The 25,971-nt window shown below is 38.5% G+C and overlaps 1 protein-coding gene across 1 annotated transcript in view; it reads right to left on the bottom strand.

The window, feature by feature from the left end:
• NEO1 (neogenin 1) overlaps positions 1–25,971 on the bottom strand; it is a 158,705-nt gene that overhangs the window by 48,887 nt on the left and 83,847 nt on the right. The window contains exons 8-11 of the mRNA XM_023510038.1: positions 17,157–17,316; positions 7,483–7,637; positions 3,196–3,344; positions 2,681–2,819 (exon numbers count right to left, since the gene is read on the bottom strand). Coding sequence (XP_023365806.1) covers positions 2,681–2,819; positions 3,196–3,344; positions 7,483–7,637; positions 17,157–17,316 — 603 coding nt within the window. The remainder of the gene's footprint in view (positions 1–2,680; positions 2,820–3,195; positions 3,345–7,482; positions 7,638–17,156; positions 17,317–25,971) is intronic.

Below are 25,971 nucleotides of genomic sequence, written 5' to 3'. Positions count from 1 at the left end.
AAGTGAACCATCAGGCTTTCTGAGGCAACTATGTATCAAGGAATACTCATTTAGGTATGAGAAGCTGGGGTGTTGGTTAAACAAATAGCTACTAACTTTAGTTCCTCACAAATCAGAACATAAGCTGGTCCCCTCACAAGTGTACTGTGGCCCATCCACCTTCCAACACCTCCCTTTGTAGTGATGACAGCAGCAAAGAAAACTTAAGTAGACCTGATTTGTTTTCTCTCCACTCACAAAATGCTGACTCTAGCCCTTCTCTCTTCATCTGCCCATAGAAACTTCTCTTCCTTTCTCTAACATTTGGTGACTAAGTGCCCGCTAAGCTAAAGTTTCTAGAAGGCAGAGAATGTGTCTTGCTCATGGTCACAACTCCTGCCTAGCAAAGTGCTTCAAGCCTCAACCCCAGGGTTCAGGCAGGGAGGGTTTGAAGGGGACCAAAGCACCTGCATTCTGAAAAAAGTACATGAATGATTCCAGTCGTCTCCATATGACTTAACTGCAGAGGAGCCCAACAGAGCTGTCACTGCTGCTTTCTCCTTCATCATCATCATCATCACAGCAGACTGCTGCGTGCTCACTACATGCCAGGTACTTACTCCTCACAATCTCACAAAGGTGTTTCTATTATTATCCCTATTGTATAGATGAGAAAACTATAGACGAGGTTCAGGGACACTTGTCTCAGGCATGTCTTTCAGCTGGCATAGAAGCCAAGATTTGCCTTACTCCAAAGTGCTGCCCTTAACCACCATGCTTAGATTCAACCCATTCCCACAGGTAGCCGACATGTCAACCACTGAGAGCAGTTAAATCTGGTTCATAAGTAGATTTAAAAGCCTACATTAAACATTTTTTTCCCTCAATTTTTCCTACAAATCTTTTTATTTTTGGAGACAGCATCTCACTTGGTCACCCTAGGTAGAGTGCCATGGCATCTTAGCTCACAACCTCAAACTCTTGGGTTTAAGCAATTCTCTTGCCTCGGCCTCCCATGTAGCTGGGACTATGAGCGCCTTGCCACAGCACCTGACTATTTTTTAGAGATGGGGTCTTGCTCTTGCTCAGGTTGGTCTCGAACTCATGAGCTTAGGCAATCCACCCAACTTGGCCTCCCAAGGGCTGGGATTACAGGCATGAGCCACCACACCCGGCCCTCCAGTTTTTCCTACAAATTTTAACCAACTGGCTTATGTAGTTGGCTAGTCAAACTATAAAAGTTTATAATTTGTACTTGTCTGTTTTCCCCAACCTTTTATCATGAAAAATGTGGAGTCTGTAAAAAGAGCAGCAAGAAAAATACAATACACACCAATATTCTTTTCCTAGATTCACCAGGTGTTAATATTCTGGAACATCTGCTTTATTTCTGTCACTATATACGAATACATACAGATTTGTCTACTTACATAGTGTTTCTAAAGCATCTGAGAGATGACCACAGTCATCATACTTCGCTCCTAAATACCTCAGTGTGTACTGCCATGTATCTCCTAAGAACAAGGACATTCTCCAGCAAAACTACAACACAATGATCATATTCAGAAAATTTAATTTAACACACAAATATTATCTACTATTATATATGTATATATATCTACCATTAAGTAATTATACCAATAGTGTCTATTATAGCTGTATTTACCTTCAGATCCAGTCAAAAATCATACATGTTTTATTTCAGGGATCTTTACTCTTCTTTCATCTAGAATGATTCCCCAGGCTTTATATTTTTCTTTTATAAAACTAATATACTTTAAGAACTCAGGTCAGTTAAAAGATGTTTTTTAGGTTTTTAGGGGACTTCCCTCAGTTTGGCTATGCCTGGTTGTTTCATCATGATCAGATCCAAGTTAAATATTTTTGGCAGGGATGCAGCAGAGGAGATGTGTGTTTCTCCATGTGCTGCATTGTTCCTTTACTGGGGATGTTTGCTTGACAATTTGCTTCAGAAAGTTGAACTATAGCTTCTAAAGTATGCATGTTTATACATACTATGTGTGAGGGATGTATATACACATATACACACACACTTTTAAAAAAAAACAGACATTTTTATAAAATGCTGTATTTAGCTGAGTTTCATGAAACAAACACATCCTCACTAAGTACAACACGCTTTTCTATTCTAGAAGTATTTTTTGAAAAAATACTTGTCTTGACCTACTTAATGTTTTTGGCAGGGTGCAGTTTGCATAACACTGCTCTGGGTCATGAGTACATGCCTACAATTTAGTTTAGAAATTCAGTCACACATAAGAAATGAAATAGTTTAGAAATTCAGTCACACATAAGAACTGAAACTGTCTCAAAATACTGAGAATTAAAAAGATCAATTTGGCACAGGAATACGACTGCTGAGTAGAACAAGGCTAGTCTTCCAACAGCCCTGGAATGATGGCTGTTCGGAACAAACGATGGTATTCCCTTGTAAAAAGTCTCTGCTGAAAACACAAACACTGACAACCTATTCAGTGAGGTACTTTATAGTCCCTGCTTTCCCACTCAGTCTTACAGAAACCCAATGAAGTTGGTACTATGTACATTTTACATGTAAGGAAACATGCTCAGAACAGAAATGGGAAGTGACTTGATCAAAGAAAGTCTCCTGACATGAATTATAGCAGTAAGAGCACCAAGCACGGTACAGTGTTCCAAAGAAGGAAGCAGGAAGACTCACCATCTGACAGTGTCTGAACAGCAACATCTTGGGTGGAGACTCCAGGGCCGTGTTTATTGTAGGCCACCACTCGGAAACTATACTCCGTATACTTTTTCAACCCATTAATGGTATAGGAGTGACTTGAAACATCAACATCCTTGAACAAAATAAAATACTGTGTATATATGCAACTCAAGCGAAAAAAAATGCTGCAAAATAAAAAACTATATAAATTCTATATTCTACACAATACAGATTTTTAGCCCTTCTTATGGGATGTTATTTAATAGTCTAAGCAAATTAGTCATAAACAGTGACAATTTGCTTAGACATATTGCTTAATGTTTACTGATCCTTGCTGATAAAAACTACAGAATCAATCTTGATATAAGGAAATAGAATCTAACTTTTTATTTCCAGTATACAATCTTCTTTCCCCTTCAGATTTCCAGTCAACTATCTATTGGGTTTTGGAGATATATTTCAACTCTATTATTCCAATCAATGGTTTGAAAAACTGTTTTATTTCATACCTGTTCTTTATCAGTCCCTTTTTCCATGTAGTACAATTTGTAATTTTGAATTTCTCCATTGCCAGACAATGGTGTTTCCCATGTGACAGTGATTGAAGTAGGTGAAGTTGCATATGCTCGAATATTAGGTGCTGGGCCAGGGAGCTGAACTAGAAAAGAAATTTCAAGAGAGCAAGAAATAAACAAAATTTATTGCACGCCCCAGTAACCATTCTTGGCAACACTGTCATATTGGCCATGTTTTAAAAATAATAAAAGGTAAGAAGACAATTGATGTGATTAAGTAGTTTTAGGATAATGTATCTATACATTTTCCTTTTTATGATTCAAATCAAAACCAGAAATTATTTCTGAAGTAGCACTAATTTATTCAATAGAAGGGAAAAACGCATACTCATAACTCTTCTTGTGATTTATAAAAGCCTAGTTTTGCAGTGGGGCTACGCAGCACATAAAAGCAACCACCACAAAAAGAGACCCATCTCTTTACACAGTGAAGAGTATTTATAGATACTGTGGCAGGCACTAGCATACAGTGATGGGCAGAGTTCCTGCCCACAAAAACTCCCTGTCTAGCAGGGCAGTCAGACATATAAACAGTTTTAAAAAGTCATAAAAAGCATGAATAGATTTAGGTAATGGCTGTAATGAAAAAACAAAAGTACATAATTCTGCTTTGGGAAGGACTGGGCAGGGAAGGGAAGGCACTGAAGACTTCTTGAATCAAGAATGAATACTCTTCCCAGACACCAAGGGGAAAATTATTCCAGTCAAGGGACTCACTCAGGAGAATACATGAAAAGACAGTGTGGGGTGGCTTAGCCTGGCTGAAATGCAGGGTAAATATGGGGGACAATGCTGACGCGTAGCAAGGCAGGTAGTGAAGAGTCTCTGCATTTTATCTAGGAGATGTTAGTCAGTTACTAAAAGATTACAAGCAGGAGTGTGATGTGATCAGATCTGTGTTTAAAAAGGACATGTGAACATGGCACAGAAGGAAAACAGTAAAGGAATGATTCTAGACAGAGGAATAATAATTATTTTTTGAAAGAGTTGACACTTTCTGAGTCTAACACAGAGGCTCAGGACCAGTAAAGAGATTATTCCAATACCCGTATGGCAGGATGTACGTGATTTGGAAGACTGAATCACGGGCTGCCTGGACAACCGCCTAGCTGGTTTTAACTTCTACAGTAACTCACACACCTACTCTTTGACTATACTCTTTTTGTCTGTTATACAGATTCTGGATAGCTGCCTATGCCTGCACTTTGGTAGACATTCTATATTTGAAAACAGTTTCTCTGGCAGTAGTGTTTCTGTGACAGACATCCATTAGATTTAAGAGCTGGGAAAGGAAAAAAACTAACAAAATGTAAAACAAACTGGCTTTCTTGAATAATAGCACCATAGTATGGAAGATCAGATTTGCTTCCAAAGTAGTGAATATGGTTACTCCGATAGCTGTTTGCTTTAGCTGTGAAATCCTGTTATTCACTTAATGTTAAGAGGCATTTTATGCAGCCTGACAGGTGGGATTTCTTGCACTTCTGCTGCTATGGAAAAGTTTCCTCTAACTTATGAAAGGGGAAGAAAAACAACAGTCCCTAAATTCTCCTGAAATCACTTTCAATATATTCATTGGCTGAGCACAGGCAAATAGGATCCTTAAAAAGGCGCTAATGAATTCCTTCATTTCAGTTGTACAGTGGCATAATAAGTGGGGAAAAATTTTTAAGTTGGTTTGTGAAGCTAAATATGTAAAATATTTTCCAAGGGCTGACTCCAACATTTATGCCTCCCACACACAAGCTGAATATCTCCAGATGAAATGCAAATCTTTCTCACTAACTGCTGTTCCTTTGCCAAAACATGTTACAGTCTCTCTCCATCCCTAAAATACCCTCGCCAGAATCTGATGCCCCTTCTCCTCATATTCTTATTTAACTACTTTCTTTAGCCAAACTCCTTGAAGAAATAACTAGGCTGCCTACCTTCCATAATATCAACACCTCATGCTCTTGCCTGCCTCTGGCACCAGACAGTAAACCCCTGGGAGACAGAAAAATCGTGCTCATCTTCGCATGTCAACTATCTCACACAGCAACTGGCACAGGGTACACACTCAATAAACCCACTCTTCCTTACATCTTTTCTTTCATCTCTAAACTTGACAACGCCCTCCCAGTTCAGTGGTTCTCAGGACAGAACCCTTGCTCTGGACCAAACCCAGTGGTCTTTCTCCTCCTTTTCACCATGACTCATCTTGCATGTGCACTGTCTGATTCTATTTCTGGGATCTGGGTCATGCAAATTCCTTCCCTAAGAACGCTTGCTCTGAGTCAAATGCTTCAAGGGCAGCCTCAGGTCTCATCTTTTCCTTGGAACCTCACTTGATCTGCTTATCTCTCACAGTAATTTTTCCTTCTTCTGCATTCCCGTATCTCTCATGAATGATGCCTGTACATAAAAGCTAATGGAGTGTAACTGAGCTTGAAGCCTAATGAAATATTTCTCCTATTGTCTGAACACAGATAACTGTGAAATTCAGCATCTTTTCCTTGTAATGAGAACACATTCTTTCCTTAAATCAAACCCCTGACTTTCTGATAGCCCTCTTGTTCATGCCTAGGTTTGATTCCTGATTTTCAATCTCTATCATACCTGATTTTTTTTTTTTTTTTAAAGAGACAAGGTCTTACACTATTGCCCAGGCTCATCGCTCACTGCAATCTCAAGCTCCTGGGCTCAAACGATTCTCCTGCCTCAGTCTCCCAAGTAGGCTTGGTGGAATATAGCCATCATGCCCGGCTAAGTTTTTAAAACATTTTTATAGAGAGTCTTGCTGTATTGCCCAAGCTGGTCTCAGGCTCCTGACCTCAAGCAGTCCTTCCATCTCAGCCTCTCCAAGTGCTGGGATCACAGATGTGAGCCACCACTCCTGGCCTTGCCTGCTTGTTCCTCAGTGGGAGACATCCTATCTAGTTCACAGGGTCTCCAATACTTCACATGTTACCTGGTACAGGAGATACTCAGTAAATGTTTGACGAGTGAATGATTTTCTACAGTATTACAGAGTGAAGTTCCATAGCTTCTGACTTTTTATTCTGCCCATCAGAGTAGAGTTCTTAAATTAATTCTAACGTTTCACTGATAAACTCATTTAATCTATTTAGTTTCTTGGTCAGTAGCTTCCACACATGCTCCTTACTCAAAATACCTTTGTTACTAGAAATGTCTTAACATAGAAAAACTAGTGCCATTACTAGTAAAATAGACTGAAGAAAGTTCTGAGGAAAAACAGCAGCTTCTGTTAGAAGAAAACAAAAGTTTAGGGAAAAAAAGCCTCAAGTGGGAAAAGTATTAATTGATATTTCATTGTTCATAATTTTAGGCCTATAGTTTATAATCAAAACTTAAGATATACAACACAGTGATAAACCAGTATGACATTCACCTTATAGAAGATTTTAGGAATGTAATTAAAAGTAATACTATTTATACTTTCAGCACAAAAGACTGCAGGTCCAAAATAAAAGCCTCAAAGAGATTCTAAAGAGTGTATTATATAAACGGAGGGTAATCAAGATGACGACAATTATTAAACACCTACTTCATATGCAAGGCAGTACACGAGACAGTGTGGGAAATACAGGATGATAGAGGCTCTGTCGTAAAATAAGCAAGATACATTCATAATCATAACTAAAGGAAGTGATAATGTGTCTCAGAATTGTAAAGATACATTAGACAGAATCAGAAGATTCTAGATGGTGTCTAGGCTAAACCTTAAATAGTCAGTAAAATATAAGTATGTAGAAAAGCATCAAAATTATCTTATTCAAGTTGCTATTTTTTTTTTTTCCAAGACAAAGTCTCACTCTGTCACCCGGAGTAGAGTGCCATGGCATCATAGCTCACAGCAACCTCAAACTCTTGGGCTCAAGCGATCCTCTTGCCTCAGCCTCCCAAGTAGCTGGGACTACTGGTGCCCTCCACCATGCCTGGCTAGTTTTTAGAGACAGGTTTTCACTCTTGCTCAGGTTGGTCTTGAACTCCTGAGCTCAGGTGATTCACTTGCCAGGGCCTCCCAGAGTGCTACGATTACAGGTATGAGCCACCATGCCTGGCCAATTTGCTATTATTTGATGTAAATTAATTTTTGTCTCCCCTAATTCATAAGGTCCTTGAAAGTGAAGAACTTCTATCTTCTGCTCCTTTATCATAAGACAGACCCACAGATAGCTCTATCTCTAGGTAAGGCTGATAGATGCATGGAAGACTTACCCTCAGGCTGTGTTTCTACTCGTAGCGGAGCTGAACTCTCTCCGGAGCCATGCTTATTTTGAGCCATAACTCTAAAGATGTACACAGTTGCTGGCATCAGGTTTTGAATGGTTACTTGCATTTCTCCTGGGCGACTGGTATTCTCAACACGTTCCCTTTAGACAAAGGAGGATTTAGAGAAAGTGGCATCAATTAGGAATGTTTCTAGAATGTACAATTTCATTTTCCACTCCACAACAAAATTTGACAGTTGAAGCTAAATTAACACTCAAAAAAGAAAAGTTTTTGAAGCAAAACAGTGAACAGAATATGGTAACTGGCAAAAGAACAAGGTCATACATATCTGACAAGCCGCTGATATTCCTGCTTAAACATCACTGACATTGCCGATCACAATCACAACTTCCTTCCAGAGCAGACACAGGGCTCCTCAGTGCCATTCAAATGGGGAAGCTGCTTAGCAACATTGTAGGCCTTAGAAATCACTGAGTTTTAAAGAGTGATTCTTAAAGAAATTATCAACAAATGATGTTTAGTGGATAAGAGACTTTCCATAAAAAAAAGAATGCTAGAGGTTGTTATTTTTTAAATTGGGAACAAAAACATTAAAATTTTAAATGAATCCTCAATGTACCAAATCCATAAAATAAGCTAATCATAACACTGATTTGTATAATTTATTTCTCAAAATTAATATTTCTTAGGAATTTGGATTTGAGACCAGTGTCTACCATTTTCCTCCTTTGCCAGCAAAGTAACAAACTTCTCTTTCCTTCTCCTCAAACTGCTTGCCCCTCTTTTTCTGATGTGGCTTCGGGATCAAGTGCTGAACTTCTGGTAACAATTTTGGTCCCTGGGTGAGTGAAATGGCACTCCAGTGAATGACACCCTGCAGCTGCTGGAGGAGGCAGGGAGCAGCCTCAATCAAAGCCATGGGTCCTTTTAGTGTAGGGTTGCTGTGATTTTTTGAGCTCTTTTCTGGTTCTGTGTGAAACATGGAATTATTTGTTCTAGATCTGTGAGAATGACGTTAGTGGTTTTGTGGGGACTGCACTGGGGCTGTGGATCCTTTTGGGTGGTGTTGACTCTGCTGGTTTTCCATTTGTAGGTATCTTCTCCATTTCCTCTTTTGTGACTCATGGTTCTCCCTATGGATGTCTTTTGCTCTTTGGTTGGATATATTCCTGGATGTTCTATTTTCTTTGTTGCTGTTATGAAGGTTTGAGTCTTTGGTTTGTCTTAGCTTGACTGTTGCTGCTGTGTAGGAGTGCTATTGATTTGTGTGCACTGATTTTGTATCCTTAGACTCTGCTGAATTTGTCGATTCTAGGAGTCTTATGGCAGTCTTTGGGGTTTTCTAGATATAAGATCATATTGTAAGCAAAGAGTGATGGTTTGGCATCTTCTGTCCCCATTTGGATGCCACTGGTTTCCCTCCTTTGTCTGATTGCTCTGGCTGGGACTTCTAGCACTGTGTTGAGTGGAGTTGATAAGAGTAGGCAACATTATCTGGTTCTGAGTCTAGGTAGGAAGGATTTTAATTTTCCCCCACTCCATCACTGCCTAAAAGGAAGTACAGTGAACCCTTGAACAACATAGGTTTGAACTGGACTGGTCCACTTGTATGATGTTGGCTGTGGTTTGTCATATATGGCTTTTGTGCTTTGAGGTATATTTCATCTATGGATGTTTTGTTTAGAGTTCTTATCATAAAACAGTGCTGAGCTTTGCAGGTTGCTTTCTCTGTGTCTACTGAGATGATCACACAGTCTTTGTTCTTGCTTCTGTTTATGTGGTGGGTCGCTCACCTTGTCATGGTGGATTGGTTTTCTGGTGTGCTGTTAAATTCACTTTGTTAGAATTTTGTTGAGAGTTTTTGCATCTGTATTCATGGGGACTATTGGCCTGCAGTTTTCTTTGTGTTATATCCTTTCCTGGCTTTGGTATCAGGGTGATGCTGGCTTTGTGGAAAGAATTGGGGAGGACTTCTTCACTCTCAATGTTATAAAGCAATTTCGTAGTGTGGGTGACATTTCCTCTTTTTAGGGTTGGTAGAGTTCATCTGTGAAGCTATCTGGTCTAGGACTTTCTTCAGTTTTGTTTTAGTCTGTTTGGGAGTTCTACTTCACAAGTGTTTTTATAGTATGCAGGGATGTTTTGTATTTCTGTGGGAACAGCTGTAATATCTCCTTTTTCAAGTCTGATTGAGCTATTGGAGTCCTTACTTTTCTGTTTTTGGTTGATCTGGCAGAAGGTCTGTCAGTTTTGTTTATTTTTCCAGGGAGCCAGGCTTTTTGTTTCATTGATGTTCTGTATAGTTCTTTTGTTACTGATTTCTGTTAGTTCTGGTCTGACCTTGGTCATTTCACTTCTTCTGTTGGGTTCCAGATTGGTTTGCTCTTTTCAAAATCTTTTAGATGATTCATTAGATTGTTGATTTATCATTTTTACTAGTGTCTTCACCATTGCCTCTTCCTCCCCAAATTAATCTAACTGGCCTTTCTGTGCTTTGTTGAAGGGGAACTGAACTGTCTCATGTGTAGGTAAATGAGATTTCAAACAGAATGGGAAATAAATCTTTTTAAAATAAAGAAGAAAAGAAGAACAACCCCTCCTGGATGCCTCAGTTGGTTTATGGAGCCTCTATTCATGTAAGGTTTAAAGGCATGTCAGGTTTTCTAGGATGACCAATTCTTGAACACAAGTTTTTACTAAGGGGCAAATTACACATTGAGGAAAATTCAGAGCTCAATGGTTGACTGTCCACCATTAGAGAGATGGAATGTTGGGCCTCAAACTCTCCATTTAAGATAAACTTAAAGTTTAAGCTATTGTTTGAGATAACCTTATTGCTTGAGATAAACTCATGGTTTATGGCATATAAAAAAACTCCTTTTGAATTATTTTCAAAGTAGTCTGAATGTCTGACAAATCTACTCACAATAATACATAAGTCCAATGTACTATGAGATGAAAATATAAAAGCAATTATCTAGGTTCTTTCCAAAGGGTAGCTCCCAGGTCCTATCTGGAGGGTTAAGTGTCCAACTCAGGTCTACAATTATGCTCAGTCTATCATGCTTCCTTTAACCAAAATCAGATCATCAGTTTCCAATAAATATCATGAAGGAACTTGTTTTAGACAAACAGTTGGTCGTTAGGAATTGTCTCGTGTGAGGAAAGAGCTGTATCTATCTTGAGAAAGTAATTGCAGAATCCAAAACTATTCTGTCAAAGAAATTATTTTAATCTCTTGAATTCAAATTATTACTTTAAAACAGGTGTCCTCAAACTACGGCCCACGGGCCCCATGCGGCCCACCAAGGACATTTATCTGGCCCACCGGGTGTTTTTGCCGCCGCTGCCTGTCCTGCTTAGCAGCCAACTCATCCCGGGGCCCGCAATCCGGCCCTCCAACGGTCTGAGGTACAGTGAACTGGCCCCCTGTTTAAAAAGTTTTAGGACCCCTGCTTTAAAATGTTGATAATTTGCCCTAAAATTGCCAATTAAAATTTGTTTAGATTCTACATAACCATATGCCAATTTGGTTTGATTATGTGGGACTATCCTTTCCAAAAAAGTATTTTCTAGTAGTTTTCTATAGCTCCCTAGCTGCTTTATTTTAATTTTAAAAAAATAAACCAATAGTACCCACACAATATTTATAGATTTTATTTCTCTATTATCAGGTTCCCTGGAAAAAGAGTATTATGGGAACAAAAATTATTGCTTAGAAAAACTTAAGATATCTCTAAGTACTATTTTCCCTTCAGCCAAATCTCTCACTCACAGGATTTAGAAGGAAGATATCAACTGATTTCTTATACTTCGAGGTTTCTGACACTTAGTGTGATCACAAATGATTACTGCCTAAAAGGAAGTACAGTGAACCCTTAAACATAGGTTTGAACTGCACCGGCCCACTTCTAAGTGGATTTAAAAAAAAACAACAGTTACACTAAGTGCGTCTGCCTCTGCTGCCTCCCCTTCCAACTCCTTCCTCTCTGCCATCTGAGAGAGCAAGACCAACCCTCCTCCTCTTCAGCCTACTCCATGATGATGAAGATTTTTATTAGAATTTACTCTCCCTTAATTAACGTAAATTTATTTTCTTTTCCTTACAATCTTCTTAATAACATTTTCTTTTCTCTAGCTTACTTTATTGTAAGAATACAGAATACACATAACATAAAAAATATGTGATAATCGACTGTTTATATTGCTGGTAAGGCTTCCTGTCAACAGCAGGCCATTAGAGGTTACATTTTTGGAGAGTCAAAAGTTATACATGGATTTTCACCTATGAACAGGGATCAGTGCCCCCAACCTCCTGTTGTTCAAGAGTCAACTATATTGTATCTCACACTAAACTAAAAGCTCCACTGAAGAGCACAGATTAGGTCTCTTTTGATCATCTTATACTTAAAATTTTAAACAAATTCTCTTCTAGAAAGATACTGAGTGAGGATGGTGCTATTTTAAACTGAAGCCAAAAAAATGGAGCTAGGGAGATAAAGTAAATACTCAGTATCTTTCTAGAAGAGAAACTGTTCAAACTTTTATGTACAAGATGATCAAAAGAGGCCTAATCTGTGCTCTTTTGTGGAGTTTTTTCTTAAAGTGCCTGGTAGTAGTTATAGTCTAAGAGGCAAAGTGGGGGATATTCAGTAGTTACTTAGATAACCCCTTTCAAAGTATAACTATTTAAAAATGTAAAAACTATTCTTAGCTCCAGAGCCATAAAAATAACAGCTCAAACTAGGGTCCACAGTTTGCTAGCCTCGTAACTAGACCAACACATCTCTAAGGCTCCATCCCCCTCTAAAACATTATCAATATTAGGACTAAATTCCTCTTTACTCTTCCATTTAATGGTTATTAATAAAGTGCTACTGTTTAAATTAAAGGCTACAAAAAAAAAAAAAGAAAAGAAAAGAAAAGAAAAGAAAAAGAAAAAGAAAAAAGAAAGAAAGAAAATTCTATAGCTGAGGAGCCAAAGGAAGGACCTTTGGAATCTCAGGCAACTCAGGCATCCAATAGAATTATAGCTCATGACCAAGGCATGCAGTGCCACCTGGTGGTTGAAGTGGGGGGATGTCCAAATGCATATAGCATACATCCTCATGGTAAATTCTTACTATAAGTTTATGAAGTAAATTTATTCCCCTCACTTTTTTAGATGAGAAAATTTAAACTTAAAAAGGTTAAGCAAATTTTTTATAACACTAGTAGTCAGAAAATAGTCTTTTGACTTATAGAGGTCTTAACTACTTCACTGTCTCTGTTCAGAAATCATAAAGTAGTGATAACAAAAAGTTTTATGGTCTCTAAAGGTCATTCTTTTAAATATTTCCCAAATTTGTCCTATCCACTCCAAGTCATGGCTTTCATCTTTATCCAGGCCATCAACTATCACACATCTAGACTAATATAACTACTACTACTTACTTTGTCTCCCTAACTCCATTTTTTTCTCTTCACTAATCTTATGTAGTGCTCTCAAAGTAATTCTGACACAAACTGTTGGATAAAATCACAGTGTACATGCTTTCAAACATTTAAAATGGCCCCTTCTTAGCTGGGCATTATGGCAGGCACATGTAGTCCCAGCTACTGGGGGGGGGGGCGGCTGAGGCAAGAGAATTGCTTAAGCCCAGAGTCTAAGGTTGCTGTGAGCTGTGAAACCACAGTGCTCTATAGTGAGACTCTGTCTCAAAATAAATAAATAAGCCCCTTCTCGTCTGATTATGTTCAAATTCTTACTGGCATTCCAACATCTGGTTCCAATCACTCATTAATTTTTACACAAAACTCTAGGCCAGGTAGGCTAGTTTTCTCACCTTCTCATCCTTCCTACATGAGACACACAGATACCACTGGACCCTTACCTGCATTTCCTCTTCCTTTACACTTACTAGTCATGTCCAACTGCCTCTGCCAATTTAACTTCTATGATCTTCTCAACAACAACTTAATTTACTAATCATCCCTGCTTACTCCAAACCAGGATCCATTAACACAATACAGTAGAACCTCTGTAAGCTGACCACCCAAAGCACTGTAACAAACTGGTCAAGACACAGAGGTGGCCAACACAAGGAAGTAAACCTACTATACTGATACATTATGTGGTGTACATCTGGTCTATGAAAATCAGGTCAATGTAAGAAGTGCTCGGTGTAGATTCTACTGTATTTTCAATGTAAGCAATGGAATCTCATTAAAAACATGAAAATTTAAAAATATATATAGTTTTAAAAGAAAGTCCCAGTTCCTCTCCTTCTTCAAAACCTACCCTACCCGAGACCCTACTGTGGCACCTGCTGATGAGTGTCTCTCCTACCCAAGACCTCGCCGTGGCAAGTGCTGATGAGCGCCTCACCAGATTTCTCCATGACAGGGTTTTTCAACATTGGCATTATTGAAAAATTGGGCAAGATAACTTTTGTTGAGGGGGGCTGTCTGTCCTGTTCATGGTAGGATGTTTATCAGCCTCTCTGGCCTCCACCCACTAGATGCCAGTAAGTATGCTTCTTACACCAGTTATGACAACCAAAAATCTCACCAGACACTGCTAAATGTCCCTCGAGGTATAGGGGGCAAAAGTATCTCTGGCTGAGAATCATTGCCCTAGGCACTTATGTATACTTACGTCATACTTTACACATACATACTTCATACTTTATATGAGGATGGATACACATACATTCATACACTGCTTAACAGGGATGTGTTCTGAGAAATGTGCTGTTAGGTGATTTTGTTACTGTGTGAACATAGCGTGTACTTACACAGACCCTGATGGTACTGCCCACTACCAGTAGGCTATATGATATCACCTACTTTCCTGTAAATTTGTATAGCATGTTACTGTGCTGAATACTGTGGGCAAATGGAAAACAATGGTAAGTATCTATGTATCTAAACAAAGAAAAGGTAAAGTACAAATACAGTGGTATAATCTTATGGGAACACATCACACATGTGTTCTGTTGTCTGAAATGTTATGTGGTGCATGACTATATATTTAGTGCCCATTCCTCTATCAATGGACATTATATTGTTTATTTTTAAATTTTTTATTCATGTAAGCAATAGTATGACAGACATTTCTGTATGAGTGCCCAATGCATATATATGTATACACACACATGTATCTGTATATTTATAGGGCAAATTCCTAGACATGCAATTGTCTCACTTGAAGACTATGTAGATTAAAAAGTTTTTAGAAAGTAGCCAACTCACTTTCCCTAAAGATTATTCTAGTTTATACTGCTGCCAATAGTCTAGAGTGGATTTCTTTCCATACTTCAACTGACCAAACATTAGAGATTACTAACTTAAATTTCTAGCTAGCCTATGGATAAAAAATGATAACTCAGTATTGTGCATTTTCCAGATTGCTAGAGATGGTGAAAACCTTTTTAACTCTGATAGGCTTTCCATTAAGTTCTGTGAATCATCTGCTTGAATCATTTGCCTCTTGGGGTATCTTATACTAGTAATTTGTAACTACGTCAATCTTTCCCGTTAACAGCTTCTGGATTTTCTATCTTCTTTTAAAAGCACTTTCCCACTACCCAAATGATAAAAGTTGTTTCTGTATTTACTTTTAGTACAATTACAGGTTTTAAAAATACTTGTATCTTAATCAATCTACAATTTAACTGTCCACCAAAATGGACAATTATCTCAACATGACTTCTTGAATATTCAATCTATTATTTCTCCACTCACTGAAATTACATATTCACTTAATAAATATTCATTTTGTGCTACTATATGCTAGGCTGTGTTCCAGGGGCTGGAGATACTCCATTGAACAAGACAGAATAAATATGCAAATAAAAGACAAAACTTCAGAGAATAAGGGCTTTGAAAACAACAAAATAAAACAGAAGGAAAAAAAAAACCTACCCCCAAATAAACAAAAAAATGGGTGATATGATAACAGTGATGTTCTGGTAAATATTTAACCATCAGCCTTGGTTTGTAGCGTTTGTCACTGTAAATACTCCCACCATGCCCAATTGTAAGCTGCCAAGTCATGTCATCAGGTTTGCAACATTTCCTAAACATTTAACAATTGGCTTGGGAACAAGCTGGCTCTAATATTCCACTGTATGGCAGTGACTGGGAGGGCTAAGTTTAGGTGGGTATTCAGGGAAGGCCTGAGAAAGAAGATGTCATTTAAGGATGACAGACAAGAAGCCAGATATAATTACTGCGAGGGAAATGCATTTCTAGTAGAAGGCACAAGGGCAAAGGCCTTAATGTGGGAAAAGCCTATAATGCAGAGGAATTACTACATGCTTTCTTCCTTCTGTGAATGCCTACGAGATTTACGGTGAGATTTCAAGGTCTATTCAAGATACTGTAACGGTGATACTGAAACTTGCAGTTTAGCAGTGACACCTTACCTTTTTATGTATAGATTTATTTCCTTATCCTTGTAAAATGCAGTGCACCTAGCACAGAACTCAGGTAAACATCACCCAATGAGTAGCTCTGTCTACTGGCCTGAAATGACGGCATTCAGACCTCACAAGCACAGTAAGGGGCCACGCACTTGCTGAACTTGCTGGTCTGGTATTAACTACAATACAGACCAACTGTAAGCACCTTGGTAGAAACATAAGCTTTATTTGATTTGTTAGGACTCTAACCAAAATGAGTAATTTAGCTTTCTTATTTTGGTGTGAGGTAAGAGCACAGTGAAGGAATCCAGTCACAATGTGTAAACCTAAGTTGGCATGTGGCCTGGCTTCTCCCAAAGAGTTTATAATCTGGTTGGGAAAACAACAAAAACACACATAATGTGACTGAAGAACAACAACTTAAGGAAGTTGTCTTAAGATCACATGTTATCAATAAAATGCCAGTATTAATGGTCCAAACGCACATAGAAGGAAAATGCTATGATACCTGCTAAAAAGTTCTATGAGAACTTCCTAGGGCTCAACCTGAGCCAGGGACGATTGAATCTCGCGTTAGCTGAGAAATGGGAAAGCAGGAAATAACTAATGAGAATAAACTTGGGGGGAAGGCTACAGTGATAAGTTACTCTATAAGGCATAAGTTTCATCATAAAGCATGTTAACTTGAGAAAAAAGAAAATCAGGTTGGGTGGACAAAATAAAAGCCAGCCTGTGGAATAAAGTAACCTGTAAGCACTGCTGAGTTAGGGGTGGAGATGGAGAGAAATTTAATACAAATGCTGTTTTAGGAAAATTTGTCACTCATTGCATTGTCAATGAGAAATCCGCTAGCTCAGCAGCACATACCACATCAGGGTACAGGCCAATATTCATTTTAGATTATTTCAATAAACTTAGTCTACCTTAATCTCTAGAATCTCTGTTGACTGAATCTTATGGGAAAAGGTAGTCCTCGTTACATCTGAATATTTCCATCTAAATAGCTCTAAGCACATCCCTAAGTCATTGCAGAAAGTCAGGAAAGAATACCAGCATATTAGTCTATTTGGGGGTTTATTAAAAAATTTCTAAAGCGCATCTCAGTGATGCATTTTAGAAAGATACTTCTCAGTGATCACATTTTCTGGACTGAGAATTGGTACAGATCTTGCACAACAGAAAGCCAGGGTCAGCCTCAATGGGCTAGGGTGGACCAAGATGCGGCCAACTGGCTCCAGACACACAGGCACTTACCTGGCAATTCCTTCCTTGGTGTAGAGCACAGAGTAGGTAAGGTTGTCTCCGTGAGGGTCTGATGCAGGTGTCCGCCACGTCAACTTGATGAAGCGAGTAGAGACCAGGGAAGCCACCACATCCCGAGGAGCTGAAGGCAATGGTCCCGTTGTGGCTGGTGCTAGATGGTCAGTAGTGGCACTGGTCAGTGAAGTGGGAGGTAATGTTGGGATGGCAACATCTTGTCATGTGCAAACATTGGGGAATATGAAGGGCAAACCACGACGGTTTTAAAAAAGAGAACAGAAAAAACAAAAATAAAAAAGAAATAAACAAAACCACGATGGGAAATAAAATAAAATGAATGAACATAAAAAAGGCCATTAAACTGAAGGCTAACATGCAGGCCGGGGTAACTACCGAACACTAATGGGCACTATTCCAGACACATCACTGTAGAGCAGGCAGGCCTTCTGGCCACTATAATGGGTATGGCTAAGGGGGCAAGAAGGGTGATAGCTGAGAATAAAATATCTCACAGAAGGACACAGCAGTGCCCATGTAATATATTTTTTGAATCCTGTAAGCAGCATGCAACATCTGTCAAATTCTGCCAATTAAAGTCTCATAAATGACAAGACTTCAGTATTTTCTTCTACTTTAACATGTGGGATGTGTTAGTATGAATGAGTGCGTTACACTCAACATGGGCCCAAGGCCATCGTGGCTTCACTGCAGAGCTCTGTGTGTCTCCAGCTCTCCAGAAGACTCAAGAGCCACATCTTCAACTGCAGTCTAGTACTAAACCCTGCTCTTGGATTAAGTGATACCAGGGAAGGTTGTCAAACTTCCTCAGTTGGCTAAATTCAACCTCATTTGCTATCTTATCAATTCATTTAACAATGTTAGCATAAAATCCCGAATAAAAAATTTCAAAGTCACAAAAATATCTGTTTGTTGAGATCCTTACTGCAATGTAGATTACAGTGGCCTGCAGACCCCAGGGACTGGATGGAGAGATGAAGCAGTGGTAAGTCAAAGCTCTGCTGGTCAAAAGCCTCCGTTTGCACACCTGCAGCCATGGGTAACTTTATTCCTCCTAAGCATATTCTACTGTTGGACAGTTCTAATTATAGAAATTTATTCCTAGTAGTGAACCTACACTCTTCTCCACTGTGGGGTCAGAAAAGTTTAATCTGAAAATTTGAAACTAAGAATCTGTCAGAATTGTGTCTTTTCCTTCATGGAGAAATTAGAAGACAGGCAGAAGAAAACACGAAAAAATAATTGTGGATCTAGCTTTGAATGAAGTGGTAGAGCAACACCCTCCTGGAAATGTCTGTGAACCACAAGTAAATCTCATGTGAGGCATTCTGAATAAATAGTCAGAAGTAATCAATTCTCTAATGAAGTTTCTAGATAAGTAGGGAAGGAAGAAAGAGTAATCCAATAGCTACCATTTACTGAACACTTCCCACAAGGCACTCTGGCTCTTTATATAGATGATTCAATCTTTGCAGCAACTCTATGAAATAGGTACTGTCACCATATCCCTATCTTACATGTAGGGACTGACAGGGCTAAATCGGATAACAGAGTGCTAGAACCAAGTTTTAGTTTGGTTTTTAGTTTAAGAGGCCTCTGGATTTAGCCAACAGAAGCCTAGAAACTTGAGTTCCAGTCCTGGTTGTGCCACCTTGGCTGAGTCACTTATTCTCTCTCACTCATTCCTTCCCCCGCCCCAGAAGTGCTTTTAAGAGTGCAGACTGCTATCAAAATGTACGATTATGCAGTTCTAGTTCCAATGTAAGTATAGATTTTTCTGTAACAAGTGCCAATATTATAAAAAGTCTGAATGGCCTCTGTGGCCTATTCTTGTCCTATATGCTTCAACAGATGTGTGGCCTTGGAAGAAATGAATCCCTCTCATTCACAGCCTCCAGAGTTCTTTTTTACATATTGTATCCATTTATTTATAGAACAACCTTATGAGGTAGGGTGGAAATGGCAAGATTAGATGCTTGGATGAAGGTCAGGAAGGAGTCAAAGACGTCTAAGTTTCTGGCTTATGAGACTAGGTAGTTGGAAATGTCATTAGTGGAGAAAAGGAATATTAAAAGAGACAACAGACTGAGGGGGAGATGATGAATGAGGTTTGGGACATGCTGTACCTAAAGTAACAACCCAAAACCTATAGAAGAAATGTTTAAGAAGCAACTGAAAATTTGTATCTCTGATTATTACAAAATTTAAAATCATTAAAATCCCTTATAGACAGATGGTTCAAAGAGTAATCTGAACACAGTTTTGCTTTGCTATCTAATTTCTGTGCCTGTCCAACAAACATACTAAACTGCCTCCAAGTCTGACCCCCAAATTCACCAAACTTAATATTTCCCACTATCTACCGGATGGAGAGGAGAGGATGTTTGTTACGTGGAGGTTGTACAGTGTACAAAAAAGAGCCCAGGATTCCAAACTTGACTCGGCAACTTCTTAAAAACATAAGGAGGGGCAAGTCACTTAGCCTCTCTGATGTCAGTTTCCTTACCTGTACACTGGGAATAATAATGTTCCCATCTATATCCCAGGCTGATATGAACTACATGAAGACCAAATAAGAAAAGAGCACATGGGAATACTAGGTTATGAGTATTACCACCACTAGCTTGAATGTGCAACAAACACAAGGATGTAAGTATAAAAGCAGTTTAAGGAGGGAATGAAAGCAAGGAGGACTAGGAGAGGAGAACCATGGTGATGTGTGAAAACAGTCCAGAAATAAACTATATTTATAGTCACTAGATTCTGGCCAAGATGTCAAGCATTTTCAATGTGGGAAGAACAGTCTTTTCAGCAACAGGTGCTAGGCAAACTATATGCCTATATGCAGAGTAATGAGTCCTTACCTCACACCATGTATAAAATACAACAAAATGGCTCAGAGGTGTAATGAAAGAGTTAGATTTCTACAGACAACCTTTATGCCTTGGGTTAGCAAATGAAAATGTGCTCAACATCATTAGTCATTAAGAAAATGTAAAACTAAAAGCACAGTGAGATACTATTACAAACACTTCTTCTGAACTCATTTATTAGTTCTAATCATTTTCAGTGGATTCCTTATGACTTTCTATGTGCAAAATGATGTCATCTGTAAATAGTATTTTATGGGCAGTTTCTTAAAAAGCCAACATAAATTCAGCATATGATCTCAAAATTTACTCCTAGGAATTTACCCAAGAGAAATGAAAACAAACATCCCCACACAGACGGACATTCACAGTAGCATTATTAAGAACAAAACCTAGAAACAATGCAAATGTTTATCAACCGGCAAATAGATACATAAAATGAGGTATATCCCTATAATGGAATGTTATTCAGTGACAAAAAGGATCAGAATTCTTATATATGCTATAATGTGGACAACCTCCTAAATAATGTTACATGATTTCATTTATATAAAATGACCTTAAAGAGCACTTCTGTAGAGACAGAAAGCAAATCTCTGAACACCTGTGTTGAGGGCAATGCAAATGTTTCCTATCTGTATCGTGATGATGACTGCATCTATAAATTTAATAAAAATCATCAAACTGTACAATTATGGATTAACTTTTTGGTGTATAAATTATACTTCAATAAAGCTGTTAAAAAGGAAGTGAAAGACTGGGTAGTTGAAACTCTCAAACATACTTTTTCTCTAATATAAAATAGTAATAGCTACACAGGATCCTAGGACATTTCTGTTGCTCAAAACACCTGAACTTTTAGTGAGCTCTGACTGGGCCAGTGTACTTCAGCCTGGGAAACAGAGAAAGACTCTGTCTCTATTTAAAGAACAAACTAAAATGGCTGATCTTAAAATCTACTTACCTGAAGTCTTCACAAAATTAAAACATGCAGAAATTATGTGAACATGTTTACAAATGCCAATTAATTATGGAGGGTCCCAAAGTGTTAAGTGCAGTATGCAGAGGTCTAGGCAGTAAAAACCTTTTGAAAAGGAGCTATGCTGGTTTCTTTCCCTTCTGCCACCAGAGTTCACTCCTGAAAGTAAAAAATTTGCTCACAGCACTCCTATGCCCTCAGAATACCTAGAGAGTAAGTCCAAACTCCTCAGCAGAAAGCCCTCGGCAGACTGGTCCCATCTTAGCTTTCCAGTCTTCCTCCTGGGCGTGCTGTATTCTAGGTAGAATGAACATCTCAACTTCTATACCTCTGTTCACATTGCTACTATGTTTAGAGCAATAAATCTAAACTAAATCTAAATGTAAATCTGACTCAAGTCAAAGGTAACCCAGAAATCTGTTTAAGAAAAGGCCACTTTAAAAATGTGAACATTGAAAATGCTGTTGGCTCCGATCTGCCGCTCTCATGCTTGGCAGTGTGCCCCCTCCAGCACCATCACTGAAACCTAATGACCTCTGGGGCACTGAAGCCTCAGCTAAAATCTAAACCTAAATCTCTCTCTCTCTCTCTCTTTTTTTTTTGTAGAGACAGAGTCTCACTTTTTCGCCCTCGGTAGAGTGCAGTGGAGTCACTCCAGTAACCTCCAACTCCTGGGCTTAGGTGATTCTTCTGCCTCAGCCTCCCAAGTAGCTGGGACTACAGGTGCCTGCCACAACGCCTGGCTATTTTTTGTTGCAGTTTGGCCGGGGCTGGGTTTGAACCTGCCACCCTCGGTATATAGGGCCGGTGCCCTACTCACTGAGCCATAGGTGCCTCCCTAAATCTCTTCATGCAAAGAGATTTGCATTAACTCATTGTTTCTCCTGATCTAGCTTATTATATGTTCCTGATCTAGTAACTTCATGTTACTTAAGGAAGTCATCAGAGCTACTGCTAATTTTTCTGAAAATTCACTTTCAAAATCTATAATAGATACAACACTGTGGCTGATGGCTCTAGTTTTACTACATTTGATTTGTGACTAGTGTCACTTATAGTAGTTTAGAATTATGAGTTTAACCAATATATACATGTATACTTGAAAGTTTCTGAAGGTAGAGATCATCAAATTCTGTGCTGGCTATGGTTAAGTAGATCCATTTATCCTAATTTGAAAGCCCTTCACCCTAGCCAACTGAGCTATCGAGTAGGTACATTTACATTTTCTTTTTGAAACATAAATCTTGTTCTTTCTTCGTAACCTTTTTTGAAAATAGATTAGTTTTGAAATTTCTTTCAAAATTTCTAAACTCCTTCAAAAAGTAAGAATGTAGCATGCAAACTGTTCTTTCTTTCTGGTTCTTCATTTCCTTATGTAAAGAAATCTACTAAATTAGTATTTCCCAAGAATGTTCATGGTATCATTATTTAGAAATTCATTATTCAGAAGTCAGTCAGATTTACATGGTACTTACTAAATATAGTAGCAGTGAGAACAAAGGCACCATCCCACTGAGCATTACTTTTGGGAACTCTTAACAGATATACCATAAAAAAAGAACAATCAGATTTGGGAGATTGTGGAGATCTGCCATGCATACCAGAACATTAAAGACTCTTGGCAATTCTATAGGAGAAAAACCTGTTCTGTTTGTTAACCTTGCATTTCTTATTTTTACTGGATCATGAAACCCCCCTTTCCCCAAATAATAACCCAGTTTGAGGAACCCTGAATTAAATGCTACCTGAGATAGTGTCTATCAGAGAGTCCCTTTAAAGAGCTTCCACCTGAAAGCCTTCAGTGGTTGCTCACTACTCCTGTAGGCAGCTGATTTCATATTTTATATTTAATAATTAAAATGTAATAAGTTTGTTATAAAAATAATGTATACAATACAGGCACATTCAAAATAAAAGGATTAAGGTTCCCTTTTCTGTTATCTCCAAAATACTCCTATTAATAGTTTGTACATATTCTTCCAAATACTTTTCTTTTTAATGGTACACTTACATATACCCATAAATATGGGAATGAAATGATACCGAACATGGGGCTTTGCAAATGGCTGTCTGATGTAACATGCCTTCAAGAGCTTCTGACATCCACACGTACTACAGACAGACTTCATCACTCCTCACTGAGGCAGTGTTCCATAATACAGACACATTGCAATTTCTTTAATCATTCCCTCATTGTTCCTTACTCTTGAGCTGTTTCCATTACTTACTTCTTTTGAGTACTACAAGCAATGCTCCTATTTAAACTTCATTATACATGTATTGTTGTGTACATGTGTAAATATTTCTATAAGATAAATTCTTAGAAGTGAAAATGCCTAGCCAAGGGTTTGTGTATTTGAAACCTTGAGAGATGATGCCAAATATTGTCTTCTGAAAGGCTATTTTGGATACAGATCCAGGATGAAAGTCCAAATACACTTCTAGGTCTACCACTTTATAAATACTAACAACAAACAAGATAAAAAATAGGAACACTTCATTTTGCATAAATTGAGATAGTTTGAACTGCAATATCAATCAAAAACATATGGAAAAATAGGTAGATAAAAGTAAATTATTTAGGGCAGCACCTATGGCTCAGTTAGTAGGGCGCCAGCCCTATATACTGAGGGTGGCAGGTTCAAACCCGGCCCCGGCCAAACTGCAACAAAAAAATAGCCGGGCGTTGTGGTGGGCGGTCCCAGCTGTAGCCTGGAGTCCCAGCTACTTGGGAGGCTGAGGCAAGAGAATCGCCTAAGCCCAAGAGCTGGAGGTTGCTGTCAGGTGTGACACCACGGCACCCTACCGAGGGTGACAAAGTGAGACTCTATCTCAAGAAACAAAACAACAACAAAAAAGTAAACTATTTAATAGAAAAGAGTCAATATAAATATCTCCAGAAGGACAGAAGGATGAGACACCAGTTTCTCAAATGAGTTTCAGAAACCTGCAGAACTTAAGGAGGCATAAATGATATGGAAATTAGAGGAATTATTTGAAAGCTTGCAAAAGGAGTTATTAAATTCCTCACACCTGCAGATAGGAGATTTATACTCAGGAGAAACTGAATCAGAGAAGCTCTGGAATCAGAGCTGGCCCTCGGGACTAAGACTGGCAGATCCCACACCTTATCCCCAGGAGCAAGCTTTACTAAGGAAGATTAAGATGACATACTGATATCACACACCCTTCATATGGATTTGTTGAAAAGGATTCATTACTTCTGTGGTATTCCTCAAAAAAAAAATAAAATAAAATAAACACCACAAACTCAATATACTCACAAGAAATAGCAGACAAACCCACACTGAGAACATTATACAAATATGCAACCCACTTGCTGAAAAGTGTGAAGGGCAGACAAGGTAAAACAGAAACCTGTCACAAACTGAAGGAGATGTGGCAATTAAAGACTCCAGGGGACCCTACCCGGCTTCCTTGAGCCGCTTCTCTTCACATTTATCTTCTCCCCAGTAGTGTGCTCCACAAATTCCAGCCTCCTGTCCCACTGAGACTGCTGGACTGTCTGCTGTTCCCCTCTGCCTGCTGTAAGTAGGGGGCCCTGTGCAGCAGAAAAGTGCCTCCAGGCAGAAAGCTGCTGGGTAATTATGGGGTTCACCTCATTTGTTTTTCCTTAGGGATCATGGTCTTGTATATTCTAAAATGTCTAAAAACATTTATTTCACACATTTTGCCCAATTTTCTAGCTGTTTATAGCAAGAAGGCTAGTCCATTACTAGTTACTATGTCACGGCCAGATACTTATCAGTCAATCTTTTCAAAAAGTACCTCTGTCATAAAAAAAAAAAAAAGTTGTATTTAAAAAATAAAGTTCTAGTCCTTGTAAGGAATATTTATGCATTTTAATTATTATATTGACTTATTTCCTTTGTGGATACTAGTATCTCATTCAACAAATGTAGTTCAATGATTAAATAAACAAAAACTAAGAAAACATTTGAGAATGAAAATGTTCATTCTGAGGATGTGAAGAACTTTAAAACATGAACTTACATACTGTATAAAAAAAGACTTGTGAGGTTTAATTTCCAAAGAACTTAATTTACATGAAAATAAATACTACACAAAACTAGATAGCCCCAGTTCCTACATAACACATTCTAAGGCAAAGTAACATTCTTATTAACTAAAATAGATCAGAATGATGTCTGTCTGTATTTAAGTAAATATAAATGCATACATTATGCTACATATTCAAAAACTACACATAATAAGTTATTAAACTACCAAAAAAACCCTACATTATTTTGCTTTATTTATAAACATTTTAGCTAAGTTATTGGCTTTTTCAAATAAAAATTACATGCAGTCAACATTCAATTGCACAAGAGAAGTTTTTATTAATGGCCTTTTTGTTATTGAGACAGTCTCACTCTGTTGCCCTAGTACTGTGGCATCATCACCTCAGCTCACAGAAACCTCAAACTCTTGGGTTAAAGCAATCCTCTTGCCTCAGCCTCCCAAGTAGCTGGGACTATAGGCGCCCACCATGATGCCCCAGTAGATTTTCTATTTTTAGTAGAGATGGGGTCTCACTCTTGCTCAGGCTGGTCTCAAACTCCTGAGCTCAAGGGATCTACCTGCCTGGGCATCCCAGAGTTAGGATTACAGGTGTGAGGCACCACGGCTGGCCTTCTTAATGGTCTTGAATTCACGCAAATGTCTTCATTTCAAACTTGATTATAGTAGGGGTAATCTAGTTGGCTCTTAGTTAAAGTTAATGTCGCACCTGATACTTGGTGCCAGCAAAGCCCAAACTGTTCTCTGAATTCTTGAGCAAAAGGAAAATTGCTCTGTGACAATAGGAAACACTTCTAATCCCAGCCAGGTTCCTAGGAGTAGATGTTGGAATGACCAGACTGAAGAGTACCACTACTAAAAGAGCAAAATTATAAAAGAGCTAGCCTATCAATAAGTGGAT

Source organism: Otolemur garnettii, unplaced genomic scaffold, assembly GCF_000181295.1.
Source record: "Otolemur garnettii isolate 467f Iridium unplaced genomic scaffold, OtoGar3 scaffold00011, whole genome shotgun sequence".
In the NCBI taxonomy this organism is placed as follows: Eukaryota; Metazoa; Chordata; class Mammalia; order Primates; family Galagidae; genus Otolemur; species Otolemur garnettii.
The sequence above is the reverse complement of the archived record's forward strand: the minus strand, read 5'-3'. Positions and strand labels throughout refer to the sequence as shown.